At 39.3% G+C, this 15844-nt stretch overlaps 1 protein-coding gene across 2 annotated transcripts in view; it reads right to left on the bottom strand.

Annotated features, from left to right (window-relative positions):
• The window catches only part of sgcd (sarcoglycan, delta (dystrophin-associated glycoprotein)), a 205297-nt gene that overhangs the window by 137930 nt on the left and 51523 nt on the right, over positions 1–15844 (bottom strand). The window contains exon 1 of one of the 2 annotated variants that reach the window (XM_084136908.1): positions 9775–9942. The exons of the other annotated variant lie outside the window; for it this stretch is intronic. Within the exon in view, the coding sequence (XP_083993034.1) occupies positions 9775–9912 (138 nt within the window). The 5' untranslated portion in view covers positions 9913–9942. Of the gene's footprint in view, positions 1–9774; positions 9943–15844 lie in introns of those variants that run through there. 2 annotated transcript variants of the gene reach the window in all.

The following is a 15844-nucleotide window of genomic DNA, read 5'->3' as shown; positions in this document are numbered from 1 at the left end:
CTGGGGAAATGCCAAAAATGGCTGACAAGGGGCTGGGAGGGATAGTGTGTTCGTAGGCTCTACTTAAGGTGTCAAAAAAGTTAACCCAAAAAGTTGTCAGTTTAGGGCAGGACCAGAACATATGTGTATGATTGGCAGGGGACTGGTTACACCTGTTACAGGCGTCTCGGACATTAGGGTATATTTTAGACAATTTTGCATTTGTGTAATGAACTCTATGGAGGATCTTACACTGGATTAGACCATGACGGGCACATATAGAAGAAGAATGAACCATAACCTGAGCATGGCCCCACTGTTCGTCCGTAATAGCCATGTTCAAGTCGCCCTCCCACGCGGCTTTGGAAAAGGCACCAGGGTTAGCAGAGGTCGATCCTAATGACTCGTACAATACAGAAATGCATTTTCTACTATTGGGGTCTGTCGCCAAGAGGGAGTCAGTCAGGGTTTCGGGGGGGCGATTTGGAAAGTGGGGAAATGTTTTCTTAACAAAGTCTCTGATCTGAAAAAAGCGGAAGAGGTGTGACTTTGGCAAGTTGTGAAGAGATGAGAGCTCTGTGAAGGATGCAAATATGCCATCCTTGTATAGGTCCTTAACACTAATGATACCATTGCTATGCCAGGCCCTGAATGCCAAATCTGACCTTGAGGGGGTAAAGACATGATTTTGGAAAAGTGGTGTCAGGATGGAGGGACCCTGTAAACCTAAGCACTTCCTAATCTGACTCCAGATCTTGAGTGAGAGGGATACAATCGGGCACGAGCCAGCAGAGCCTGAAGGCAAAGGGAGTTGGGAGCATAGGACCGACCGCAACGGGAAGCGTGCGCTTGATCGCTCCAAATGTACCCAGGCAGGAGGTGAGGCGTCCCCACCCATCCAGTATAAAAGTTTTTGCATGTTAGCTGCCCAATAATACCGTCTAAAGTTGGGGAGGGCCAGACCCCCCTCAGACTTAGGGGGCTGTAAGATCGTTTTGCGGATCCTGGCAGGTTTGCCGCCCCAAAGAAATTTAGATATCACTGTATCCAGTTTGTCAAAAAAAGATTTGGACATGAGTACAGGAATGTGCTGGAACAAATAAAGGAATTTGGGGAGGATAACCATCTTGATCAAATTTGCCCGGCCTACGAGGGAGAGTGGAAGGACCGCCCATCGGTCAAAATCACTTACAGTTTTTGCGACCAGAGGTACGAAATTTTTGCGGAACAAGTCAGACACAGTTGTTGTAATATAAACCCCCAAGTAGCTAAATCCGTCGTTGCTCCACTTAAATGCCGATAACGAGCGTGGGAGCTGCTTAGCCAGAGAGTTTATCGCCAAAAGCTCACTTTTCTGGTAGTTGAGCTTATATCCGGAGTACGTACCGAACCGTTCCAAAACATTCAAAATGACAGGGAGTGAGGTGACAGGGTTAGAGATATACAGGAGCAGGTCATCCGCGTATAGTGAAACTTTATGAGTTACGCCAAATCGTGTGATGCCCTTGAAGCCTTCCTCCGCACGGAGCCAAATGGCCAGAGGTTCTATTGCTATGGCGAATAGAAGTGGAGACAGGGGACAACCCTGTCTGGTGCCTCTCCGAAGTGAGAAAGGAGGTGATAACACGTCATTAGTTTGAACCGATGCCGTCGGGGATGAGTATAATAATCTGACCCATAGAATAAAATTCCCACCCAGACCGAACCTATCCATTACCTCGTACAGATATCCCCACTCGACCCTGTTGAATGCCTTTTCGGCATCGAGGGACACCACAATTTCCGGGATACTATTATTTGATGAGTGAATGATGTCGAGTAGCCGTCTAGTGTTATGGAAAGACTGTCGGCCCGGCATAAACCCTGTCTGATCTAGCGAAATAATGGAGGGCATTAACCGTTGGAGACGGAGTGCAAGAACCTTCGCGAGAATTTTGAGGTCTACATTGAGAAGTGAGATTGGCCTGTAGCTGCCACAGAGCAGGGGGTCTTTCCCTTTCTTAGGAATTAAGGAGATGGTGGCTTTAGATAGGGTATCCGGAAGGCAACGCTGATGAAAAGCCTCGTTGTACATATTTTTTAGGACTGGTGCGAGAGAAGCGGAAAAAGTTTTGTAATAATCTACAGTGAAGCCATCCTGCCCTGGGGATTTACCGCTCTGTAGGGAATTAATGGCTCCCTGAACCTCAGCAGTGGTTATAAGGGCACCTAGGTCGTTCACTGATTCTGCGTCTATTTGGGGGAAAATCAAATCGATAGGCGTCTCGTCTGCAATGGGGGGGCGGCCAGAGGTATATAGGTCAGCGTAAAATTCAGCAAATATTTTATTAATGGTGACAGGATCAGTGTGCAACTCGCCTGAGCTGGCTCTAATGGCAGGAATAAGCCGCGAGGTTGCCTCAGCTCTGGCCTGATGGGCCAGAAGTCTCCCCGCTTTATCCCCCGACTCAAAGAAACGCTGTCTAGATTTGAGCAAACGGAGCCTGGCTTTGTTATCAGATAGAAGATCAAAGTCTGTCTGGAGTCTAAGACGCTCTCTGTAAAGGATAGGGTCCGGGTTAACCGCATATTCGTCATCAATGCTCTTAATTTTCTGTAACAGGTCTAATGTTTGTGACGCTTCGACTCGTTTTGAATTAGACACAAAGGAGATAAGCTGTCCTCTAATATAAGCCTTCGAAGCTTCCCAAAGTACACCTCTGTTTGTGTTTGGCAAGTCATTCAGCTCAAAAAAAAAGAGTGATCTGGGAGTGTATAAATTGCTTGTAGGGATCTTCCGATAATAAAGAAGAGTTAAATCTCCACTGCCTGAAGGGGCTGAAGTGAGTACATAAGTGTAAGTCAAGGGAGGTAGGTGCATGGTCCGATATTGCGATACTGTGGTAGTCACTGGATTTAATCATGGAGAGCAGTCTGTCGTCTAAAAGGAAAAAATCTATGCGTGTGTAGGTGTGGTGCACATGAGAAAAGAAAGAGAATGTCTTGGTCGTGGGAGAAGTGTGCCTCCATGGGTCAGAGAGGCCTAGTCGTTTGGCAAAGTCATGTAAAGTTTTGGCTGATTTGCTTACAGAGTACGGTTTGTTTGACGATCTGTCTAGTATGGGGTCTTGCACCAGATTAAAATCCCCGCCTATAATTTTTTGTTTTTTTTAACTTGGTTTGGAACTGCCTTTCCTTGACAGAGCAAAGTAACTGGCAATATAAATGAAAGTTACTTAGCACTTACTAAACCAAAGGTTTAAAAAGTATATCTATTTGCTGCCCCTAACTTTTCAAGATTATGTGGTTAGCTGCATCTTATTATTTGCATCTGCATTTAGTACCTATCAGAACAGACGTGGTACCCATTTTTGGGTCATGACCCACCAGTTGAGAACTAAACAACTTCTGATGAAGTCCAGCGGACGTTAACTGCTCATCTAAATAGACTTCAGAGGCAGCAGATTTTAAAAGCTGCTAGCTTTTTATCAGCCCACCATTTGGGCAAGCTCCAAAGACGACAAGAAAATAAGTGCAGCGGCTGGAGGGGTATCGATCCCAATCAAATAAATTGCCATTGGCTCAGTTCTGTGTTGATAACTCAATGATGCTGGATTGTCACCGAGGAACATTCAGCTTAGACATTTGGGTTCTAACTAGTGCAGAGAACACACTTCCACTGCTGGATCTATTGAACCAATTTGACATTCTTTATGGTGGATCCAATTTCAGTTTGCTTTTATGGCCGCTTTTATTTCAGCTGAGAGAGGGGCTTAGCATACTTATAAATGACGGAAAGTAAGAATGTGAAGATAATGGCCCCTGCTTGATGTCAGAGAATAAACAAGCAAGAAGACTTATGCGTTCAGGGTGACTGCAAATCACAGAGTGGAGGCAGAGCCTCTAAATGAAGTAGAAAGGCCCCAGAGTGCAGAGTCAGGCGGGAGGCAGAGTGACAGGTGTGCTTTAAGCCTGGCACACATTCAAAGGCGAGCACAGCCTGTCTAGAGCTCATGGCAGCATCACAGAGACAGAAATAGCATCTATCATTTCTAGTGCATTGGTAGTAAATGTTTCTTCCAAACTCTTTATGGTGGCGAAATCATTCATTTTTGACTTTCTGTGGTTGTGTTTAAGCTGATGTAGAAGCAGAATTCAGTTTGTGTAGAGCAGATGTTTCAAACACATTCATCGACACCCAGCTTAAAGGGATACTCAACTTTTTTTTGGAAATAGGCTCATTTTACAACTCCCCCAGAGTTAAACAGTTGAGTTTTACCGTTTTCGAATCCATTCAGCCGAACTCCGGGTCTGGCGGTACCACTTTTAGCATAGCTTAGCATAGATCATTGAATCGGACAGGACCATTAGCATCTCTCTCAAAAAAAAAATGACCAAAGAGTTTCGATATTTTTCCTATTTAAAACTTGACTCTTCTGTAGTTACATCGTGTACTAAGACCGATGGAAAATGTAAAGTTGCGATTTTCTAGGCTGATATGGCTAGGAACTATACTATCATTCCTGCATAATAATCAAGAAACTTTGCTGCCGTACCATGAGTGCAGCAGGCGTAATGATATGACGCAGCGCCTGAAAATAGGTCTAATAAGTTAGACAAACTTAGTCCCGGTCACGTTGCAGTCCCCAGCTCGGTAACTGCAACGTGACCGGGACTAAGTTTGTCTAACTTATTAGACCTATTTTCAGGCGCTGCGTCATATCATTACGCCTGCTGGACTCATGGTACGGCAGCAAAGTTTCTTGATTATTACGCAGGAATGAGAATATAGTTCCTAGCCATATCAGCCTAGAAAATCGCAACTTTACATTTTCCGTCGGTCTTAGTACACAATGTAACTACAGAAGAGTCAAGTTTTAAATATAAAATATAAAATATCGAAACTCTTTGGTCATTTTTTTGAGAGAGATGCTAATGGTCCTGTCCGATTCAATGATCTATGCTAAGCTATGCTAAAAGTGGTACCGCCAGACCCGGAGTTCGGCTGAATGGATTCTAAAACGGTAAAACTCAACTGTTTAACTCTGGGGGAGTTGTAAAATTAGTCTATTTCCAAAAAAAGTGGAGTGTCCCTTTAACTCATAAACACATTAGCTTACTTCTTAAAGTTGTAGAAATGTATTTTATTTTATTATTTACAGTATGTGCATCATTCAGTGGATATTTAGGAAAAACAACTGTCCCTGGGCAACCCAGTTCATTTTACAGTTTACATCAATTTTGAACAGATGTACAAGGACAAATAATCATTACCCCTAATAATTTAATTATACAGTTGTTTCCAAACATCCACTGAATAATTTATAACACTGGATCATTGCTGTTGTAGTTTGATGGAGAAGCAGGCTTGTCATTTAAAATCATTTTCTATTCTATTCTATTCTATTCTATTCTATTCTATTCTATTCTATTCTATTCTATTCTATTCTAGCAATAAACCTTGAGAGGCTTAACCCTAACCCATTACATTAATTTCTCGATTTAATTTTTTTTTAACAAATAATAATAATAATAATTTACCCATGAATATTTCTTTCTGCATGTAATAATAACTATATTTGCCTGTCTGTATGACTGTAAAGATCTGGTTTGTAGCAACTTTTTATATTGAATTTTTGTATAGTATAGTATAGTATAGTATAGTATACTGTACTTCTAGAGTACTGATATTTACTATTGCAGCCTTATCTTTATAGTAATGTAAACTTAATGTAATTTTGATATTGTATAAAGAACACGTCTACAAGGATATGTGTATGTTTTTTGGGGGTGGGGGGGATTCAATGTGACTGATCTACAGCAACTTACAGTGTCTACAATACCTGCAGTCTCTCCTTCTGGATAACAAATAATAGATCCACTTGTGTTTAAGCCCAAACAAGTGTTCATGTTGATTGTTTTCCTGGCACAGCTGGTCGTCTCCTTCTCTCATTCTGTCTGTGAGCTCCTAATGAGATGCAAAAGCAAACCCCCAGAGTATGTGCCCGGCATTCAGCGCAGCATTCAGAGTGGAAGGAGAGCCTGAGATGCGCTCTTATTCAGCATGACCACACAAACACTCCGGCCATCACTCCATCTGCCCCGCATGCCAATGGAGTCACTCTACCTCGTCGCGCCAATCTCAAAACTTTCCCCCTCTCACATCCCTGCCTGAAGGACTTGTATGAGATATGTCTCATTCATTCTCTCTTCTTTTCAGAATTTCAGAAATCCCTGGTCTGTTTCAGACAGCTGTAAGTAGTGTGTTTTTATTTTAGTGCTAATATCTCAACAGGTTACAGCATCACACTGTGCATGCAAGCAGAGTGCAGGATTCCTACAGTCATTAAAACTGGGAAATAATGGAGAATTTGAAAACTGTGATTGCCTGGAAAAGTCATGTAAAAAGTAGTCAACATTTATAATGACATCGTCATCAAAACTATCCCCATTGACACGGATCCGCTAAAACGACTAAAAACGCTGTATTCTGCTGCCTGGCCAGTAGTTGGCGATGTCACTTTGTAAAGAAATACTACGCGTCTATAGACTGAACACGTAATATGCATGTGCATGACATCACCGTTTTCCCAAATTTGTGTTTTTGTAGTTTACACGGAGACAATAACGGTATTGTTTTCAAAAACGTACACTTTGAAACCCGTTTTAAAAAACTCTGTTTTTACAGCCCATGACAATAGTGAGGGACCAGAGGGAAACATGACAACTTGAACATGAACTCATTTTATTTCAGTTACAGCACTTGCCAATTAAAGCCAGGGTTACAGTATTATCATTAACTAAAAATTAAAACATAAAAAAAAAAAAAACATTACTTACAAACATTAACTGAAATATAATTATGTATTTTATTCATAAATTATTCATAATTTCCATTTAGTTTATCATTATGTGCTAAAATCAAACAAAAACTAAAAACAGACTAAACTTACAGACAACTAACTTGTGAAACTAAAAACAATATAGATATATTTAATAAAATAAATAATAAAAAATGACAAAAACACAAAATAATTACTAAACGAAATTTAACAAAATCCAAATCTTTATCATTTTTTACTGTACCAATGTTTTTTTCATGAACCATTAAACTTGGCATTTGACAATGCACACTGGTTTCTTGGTTATTTCACAGAGTTAAATTAGTTAAAGTGGACATAAGCCCTTGAAATATGACGCAGTGCCCTAACAAAAGCCAAATTTTGAGTACTTGTTTACAGTATCAGCCTATTTTTTATGGACCCTTGAAATTGGCAAATAGGACAATGCAAACAACCATTTTGGGCCATCAGCCCATTCACTGCGTGGTTTTCTCGGCCATCACAGAGAATGCTTTAAAGCGGGCAGATATTAGTTTGATGATATTAGTGGTATACTACCCTAAGTGGATTACTGCCCTAACAAAAGCTACATTTTGAGCAAATAGATCTTTATTAATTAATGCACATCCATACTCGTATTTTCTTCATAGTAAAATGTTAGTGACACACAAAGGAAATATGTTATAGACAGTAGGCCTAATTGTAACGGATGAGCACGCAAAAAAATCCCGTGCACAAAAATTGTACAAGGAATAGTTTCTTTTGAGCATGCAAATATCTGTATATATATATATTTTTTTTTTGCAAAGGTCCCTTTAAGGGCTCCTTAATAAATTCAAAATTACCTTCTTTAAAAAAAAAAAAATTGTTTAACCAGTTGTGAAAACAAGCTTCCATAGGTTTAGAATGGCATGAGGGTAAATATATAATTACAGAGTTTTCATTTTTGGGTGAACTATCCCTTTAGGAACAGACAAATTGTCCATTGAAATTGAAAAAGAGACGCTCTTATTATTTAAGTTTGAAAGACTGTTGTCTGGATTACAAAACAGAAATATGAATAGGTTCATGATGTTAGTTTGAATGCGTTGGGGACAAAAGTCAGGAATGAGGAGTGAGTCATGAAGTAAGCTACTATAATGATTTTTATTTTGAGACTGTTATTTGTCTTTTTAATAATGTTGTGCTTATTCTCTAGAGATAATGAAAGCCAACAATGTTTACAAACCAAATATGCGTCATTTCAGCTCATGACAATTCATTTCACCTCAGAGAAAGTCAGAGTAGGCCTACACTTGATTCATGAGGCGCTGTTAGGATAGGAATCTTCAAGAAATAAAGAGAAAACAGGCTTGAAGATTCTGAAGTCTTGCTAAAACTGAGATATTCATTCACACAGAGAGAAAAAAAAAAATGAAAAAAAAAAATGCTGTTAACCTACAGTGAGCGAGGATGGGACACGCACACATCTAGCTCTGGAAGGAAACATCATTTCAAGCTTGAGTGGCCGCTGCACTTGTGTCCTGCCAAATCGAAACAATGGCTGTATTCCAAATTTCCTGACCTTTCTGATTAATTCCCCTAACCACTGGCCTGTGCACACTGTCCTCTGGTCACTATTTCTTGTAATATGAGCCAATCTATGCGGTTGCTGAACCGACCTGACATCAGATATCAAGTAGTGACCAACACTGTACCAAAATTGAAATGATCATACAAAAATAAATAAAAACATTCTTAAAACAAACTATTTATTAATATTTTTTTTACCCTGCATAGTTTAGTTCATGGCATTTGAGGACGAGTGTCAGACAAATAGTCTGTGTTGAAATCTGTTTAATTAGCTGCTTCTGCCAAGTGATAGAAGACTTTGTGGCAAAATACAGCAAAGTTAGATTGGATCTTTGACATCAACAATAAAAGATATGGGAAGCATTAGTCATACCTTTGAAAACATGTTCCATCCATCCATCCATCCATCCATCCATCCGTCCATCCATCCATCCGTCCGTTCGTCCGTCCATCCATCCATCCATTCATCCATCCATCCATCCATCCATAAATCAGTAAACACAGTAAAATGTAAGATTTGTCAGTAAATCTTTAAAAAAAAAAAAAATTTTTTTTTTTTAATAAGTAATTAGGATTATTTGATGAATAAAAAGTTTAATGGAACAGCATTTATTGGAAATATATATATATATATATTTTGCATTGATCAAGTTAATGCATCCCCGCTGAATAAAAGTATTGATTTCTTTCTTTCTTTCAAAAAACAAAAACAAAAAAAATTCGTACTGATCCCATTTTTGAACAGCAGTGTGTATGCGTGTACACTGTGAAAAAATATTTTCAGGATTTGTTATCACAACTTTTAATCTTTTGTCAAATCAACTTAGATAATTCATGTGGCTCAGATAACATAATATTTTGAATTTCTCTTTATTAAACTAATCTCCTTTATTGTATTAACACATTTTTTATTTTATTTCAATGAACTCAAAATTGTAAGGCAACCAGGTAACTTACTTTTTTAAATTAAGTCAACAATAATTTTTTTACAGTGTATGTATTTCTACAGTTTAAGTATAGTAAGAAAAAAAAAAAGAGATGGTTTGTCAAAGAGTATTATTATACAGAGTACATATGAACTGACTAAATTTGATTGCAAGCTTTGCTTAGAATCTTGTAGTTGCAGACAAACAAAATAAAAAAGACAGCAAAAGGTAGGAGAACTTTGCATTATTGCAAATTATTATTATTTTGTTTCTGTAACATACTGTAAACAGTAAGACAAAATGCCTCTGAATTAAGTCCTGTGACACTCCTCAGCTATATTTATATACTGTGTCGAGCACAGATATGTTTAACCAGTCATAGCTCACGACCCATGTCTAACAATTGCCCAGATGGTGACTACTATACCCGATCTTGCACAATAATTAAAACCAAAGTGAAAAACAGCCTCACTCACTCTTTCCCGCCTCCATGTTGGCCTTGGATGACCTAGTAGCCGTCCACCCAGCACAGGGGGATCGCGAGGCAGTAATAGCCCACCTGTTCGTCCACACGACCCTTCCCTGTTAGACCCGAGGCCCTGTCGTCCTGCCATGTAATAAAACGCAGACAGAGATTGGTGCTGTCTCCACTAAGGTCCTTCATTAAAACTCTGGAGTTGTTTGAAAGTCAACAAGTTTGGGGCCACAGAATGGTGGCTGGAGCTACAGAAAGGCATCCGATTGGAAGACATCTAGGCTGGGGAGGAACAAACATCCCGGGTGAGGGGTTTACATGCCCCATAGGCCATACCCCAATCAAACGAAGTGTTATGGAGACAAAGGGTCTTTGCAACTCAAAGGGAGTTGAATTAAAACAAGGCCAAGAGCAAGATCCCAGTGGGCTGTGGCATTTGAATAATATGGACTCACATCAACAAGCCTCAGTGTGCTGTGGGCCCACTGCTTGTTCTGTCAAAGGCTTTGTTGTGTGTATCCAAGTATCCAGGGTCATAGAGAACTCTGGGTAATTTCACACATTCAGAGCAGGAAAATATGGAGACATAAGAGATGACATAAACTGTGAATGGGCAAAACAAAATAATAAAAGGGTTGCAAGGATTCTTTCATGAACAAAACAGACAGCATACTTTGCATTAAAGTGCCCTTGTTTCAGCAATTACATGTGTACTTGATATCAACACTTTTTCATTATTATTACACTGTAATTAATATGTAACATGAGAACATTTCAAAAAGTGACCAAAATGATGTACTGTAGATAGCAGTGTCCTGAATGCATTCTGTATGTCTGATTAGCATGTCCCAGACTCCCCTTCACACATTCAGAAGAAAATTACACGGAAATCTGTTGAGGTTTCAGAATATCAACACACATTGCAATAGTAACGGTATGTTTTTTGGAGGATGCCATTTGCAATAATGTGGGTGATATCAAGCAGAAAATTAGCTGGCCCCATCTGGCCCAAAGTCAATAGCCTCTGAAGTTTCCCTTCAGGGAACTTGCTGTTCAAATACAGTCATGAAACCCACAAGTTGAACCATCTCAGGTATTACAGTTTAATTCATGATAGATTCACACCCTAATTCATCTCATCCTAATATTTGCATAAAATTTACAGGCAAAGTGGAGTACTCTTCCTGCTTTGTTTAATGCTGACAGTACAAGGCGCTTAATACCTGTTGAAAAAAACACTAAGCACTATGCAAACACCATGTTGAGCCACACAGTGCTGAATAAAACTCAGCTTTGGTGAAACAATAATGGCGTAGATTACCCGCCAAATGTCATACAAGCAGGCAGGGTTAGGATGCTATGAAGTGGGATCCACTGCCGGCTTGGCAAACAGAGGTGCGCTTCTCGGCTCGTTTGATAAATACGCATTTGCCAAATTGGATTTAGATGGGATGTTCTCTATCTAAGGTTCTACAGATGCTCATTTGCATGTAAGTTCAGTGTGGAGGCAACAGCATGGAGGGATGAGAGATTTCCCTCACAATAATGTAGAACCGGCCCTCCGCACCTGCAGTCGCTTGCATTTTCATATTTAAATCTGGCACAAACGCTCTTCCTCCTAAACTGAAAATATTGCCCAAAGGTAAAAGATTTGACAGATAAACTTAGATGTTAACCTTCTGAAGCATCACTTGCCAGACATTTTGGATAGGTACTGTTAAATTTAAAAAAAGTAATGAAAAAAGATATAAAAAAATACATTTGTAAGAGGTGCAAAAGTCACAAAATGCAGTGATAAGTACATTGCACTGCTTAAAACACTTTGAATTGAATTACTGAAAGAGAAAACTAGGTTGAAACTCTGAAAACTTCTGAAAACAAAGATGATGATGAACCATTTTTACATTATAGAATACAAGCTATGTGAACAAGCACTGTGATGTTAAACATATGTTTATTTGATAAGTATCCACTGCTACATGTACATAACTCAATCTCATGAGAAAACAACTATTTTATGAGGTGGTGATTTTGAATTAATTTGTGCATGTGATTAGCCTGGAAATCCAGACCCAAATCTGAAAGATTATGGGTCTGGCATCGACTAATGAAAATCGCCCAGCTCGAGGGGTGGCACCAAGCATGCATTTGAAAATATCATTGCACGCAATTGTATAACACTACGACCAATCACAGCAATACACGGGGTGACGTATCCAGAGCTCCATACGCTTAGCTACCAGTGGAGCTAACTGGTAGATTAGACATTTGCCGTATCCGGTCGGCAAATCAGCAAAAACGTCCTTCTTGCAAAGGAACGATTAGAGCGCCATCTTCTGTTCCTGTTTTAGATAAAAAGCTAAGTCTAACTCGTTCATTGTAGCAGCCAAAGCCGTTTCAAACAACTGGTTTTCATCCATAGCCATCTTGCAATGTTTACTAATGACTTTGACGTCACAGCACTGTCGTCATCTGTTTAGCTCGCCTCTGGCCCGCCTATATCAGATAACCCGATGTGATTGGTGCAGCTCGGACACAAGGGCATATTTAATGAGCATCATTACTCCACACCAGAGTAACTCGCTGAGCAAATTCAATTTGTGCTCTGCGCGAGAACTATGCTGTAGCATGTGGTCTGAATGAAAAGTTTTTTTTTTTTTTTTTTTTTTTATGTAAGTATGAAAGTCCCCACCCCTAAATCTAACAATCAATATGCAATATGCAATATAAGTAGATTGTAAAAAATGAGATCATACAAATTTGAATGAATTAGCCACAGATTCGCCAAAATGTAAAATAGTTACGAACTGCCATGCGAGTGTGTTGTATACTTAGAAGTTGTCACGCCTGCCAGCCACCAGAGGGCACTCCTTCAGTCTTTGTTATTTCATTACAGACTGCATTTCCCATAACCCATTGCCCGGACTCATTATGCCTGATTGCTTTCAGCTGTTTCTCATTACTCTTGTTAAATATGCCTACAGCTGTAATCAAAATTATTCAACCCCCATTGCAAATTGTGCTTATTGGCAACATTTACAGACTTTCAGCTATTTGCAATGAACAAATCAAACAAAATTGAAATAGCTCAAGTGGTTTCCCCAAATTCAACTGAAAATGCAAATAATAAACCTAAAATCTAAATAATTCAACCCCTTAATGGCAAACATCTTTAGTACTTAGTAGAACACCCTTTTGCTGTTATGACCTGCTGCAAACAAGATGTATAACCAGACACCAGCTTCTGGCAGCGTTTCTGAGGAATCTTATCCCATTCCTTATGAGCAATGGCCTCCAGTTCAGTAAAATTCTTGGGTTTGCGTCCTGCAACCGCCTTCTTCAAATCCCACCAGAGATTTGTTATGAGGTTCAAGTCAGGTTACTATGATGGCCACTGTAGAATCTTGGTGGAATTTGAGGTATGCTTGGGATAATTGTCTTGTTGGAAGGTCCAATGACGCCCAAGAGTCAGCTTCCTCACTGACGGCATGATGTTTTCTCCTAGGATTTCCTGATACTTCAATGAATCCACCTTGCCTTCCACATGCTGCAGGTTTCCAGTGCCAGAGGATGCAAAGCAGCCCCAGAGCATCAGCGAGCACCACCATGCTTAACTGTAGGCAGAGGGTTCTTTTCAGCATATGCTTCATTCTTCTTCCTCCAAAAGTTCCAGTTTTTTTTTCCATCGCTCCACAGAACAGAATCCCAACATTTCTGTGGCTTATTTAAATAATTTTGAGCAAACTGGAGCCGATGTTTCTCATGCTTTTGGGTAAGTAGTGGTGTACGTCTTGGAGTTCTGGCATGGAAACCGCCTGTGTGTGCCTTCTGTATGCGCCTTACTGTGCAAGCTGAAACCTCAGTGCCTGTTGCCACCAAGTCTTGCTGCAAGTCTTTTACAGTCACTCACAGGTTTTTCTGAAACTGCCTTCTTAGAAATCTGGTTGCAGCCATTGATAGCTTCCTTTTTCTGCCCCGTCCAGGTAGTGTAACAACTGTTCCTTTAACTTTGAACTTGGGAACTATGCTTCCAACGATGTCTCTAGGAACATTTAGTGCCTTCACTATCTTTTTGTATCCTGTTCCTTCTTTGTGAAGGGTGATGATATCTTCTCTTGACTTAGCCATATTTCTAACAATCAGTCAAACGTGAAACTCAACAACGTAGCCAGTTCATTTTTCATTTTATACCAGTTTTCATTTTATTTCATGTGTTCTATCTCAAGCACACCTGGTGCAACTAATGAAGCCCTTGATTCCTTACATCAGGTTTGCTTGAGACCACACCTGTTTTGCAGATTTGTGCTGTTGTAAGGGATTATATCTGTTAGATAGATTTGATAGATCTGTTAGATAGATAATAGATCTGTTATTCAGGGGGTTGACATTTTTCAGACAGTTTGATTTTCAAACTGTGCCATACAAGTACCTCCACTGGATCTGCAGAAACATGCATTTTCTGCATTTGACACCTAAGTGGTGAGACCATAACTTGTAAAAACCATGTTATATTTCCTTGCATGTTTGTCATCAAAGGATCAAGAAAGCACTGGTGTCTAATTTGAATATGCTCTGTATATGATTATTTGCTATATTGGGGAACTATGGGGGCTTTGCCTGAGGGCGTAGGAGTGAATCAAAGAACTTTAGAGTTTGTTTACGGCAATGTAATGAACTTCATGTTATGTTGAGAGATGCAGACAACGATTGAAAGAATAAGAGATATCCTAACTTCAATTATTCTATACAATACATGATTTCACTGTACTGCAATGTGTGTGTTCATAAAATAATCAATTTTGGTGAATTCCTCTTGTTCATGTAAGACTATTGTTATTATACTTTTCTTTTCCTCTGACATAGTAGGTGACTTTCATTGCATATGCATTTTACCTGAAGATTTTCACCCGACATGATGTTCACCAGAAAAGACATGGATTTAAAGAAGCATAAAAAAACCTGACAATGAAGCTGGGACTGGCTTGACAACTGAGACTGGCTTGGCTACAACAACATCCAGAGCCTGCTCTAAAAGATAGCTCAAATATATGTTCAAAGACACACATCCATCAAAACTGAAGGAGATTGAAAGGGCTGAGATGAAATACATTATATATACTGTAGTCAAGGGAGTAATTGATGAAATCATTCTAAAATCGCTGCTTTTGAAAAACTAAATCGAAATTCTTTTTGATGCTAAAAATGTGTATAGTGCTGCAAAAGATGTTAAATATGTCAGTTATATGTTGCTCTATATATCAGTTAGAAGTGATATGATTTTTAAACCACAAATGTTTTGTATCATGATATGAGGATGAGTAACTTGAAAGGTTGACAGCAATAATCAACCTTCAGATTGTGGAAGACTTCACAAATCAACTTAACTTTTTTACACTGCAATTCAAGGCCCAGTAGAATGATGCATTGACAAGTGCCTGCAGGAAAATTTGAAATCATATACCAACATATTCAAAGACTATAGACTTATTCACCCACTGTAACACAATATGCTGCACCAGAAGAAAATAAAGTTAAAAATATAGAATTTATAACACTTTTAGAATATATTCATGTTTATTGGTAATATTATTACACATTAATATGTCAAATGAAGTGGATTATTTTTTTAATTAATTAATGAATTCATTGATTATATAATTGAATAAGTCACGGCTGAAGGGCGTTGTTAGGCACGACGCGAATATGAAACATTGGCCGAGGTCCTCGGTTAAAGCCAGTGGGTATTAATGTCTGGCTATAATTGTTGTAGAAATTGTGTTAAGACCTTTGTACACCCAAATAGTTGAATTTCCAAAACAGCCTAATACATGAATGAACCTCATCGTCGATCATGGTCTAGTCTGAGTCTAACATCATAACTAACATGGTCAGGCTGGTTGTTTCCATGTTCTAATGCTGCGGCAGCTTCCCGCAAAAGCTCACTAACAGATTTCGCCATATCTCGTCGTCTCGATTACAATATAATCACATTTAAATAATTTCGTTTCACACATTCAACTCATGCACACGGACGTCGATGACTTCGCTTTACAGAAGGCGTGTCTCTAGCG

This window comes from Abramis brama (genome assembly GCF_963993115.1).
Source record: "Abramis brama genome assembly, chromosome: 15".
NCBI classification, from domain to species: Eukaryota; Metazoa; Chordata; class Actinopteri; order Cypriniformes; family Leuciscidae; genus Abramis; species Abramis brama.
The sequence above is the reverse complement of the archived record's forward strand: the minus strand, read 5'-3'. Positions and strand labels throughout refer to the sequence as shown.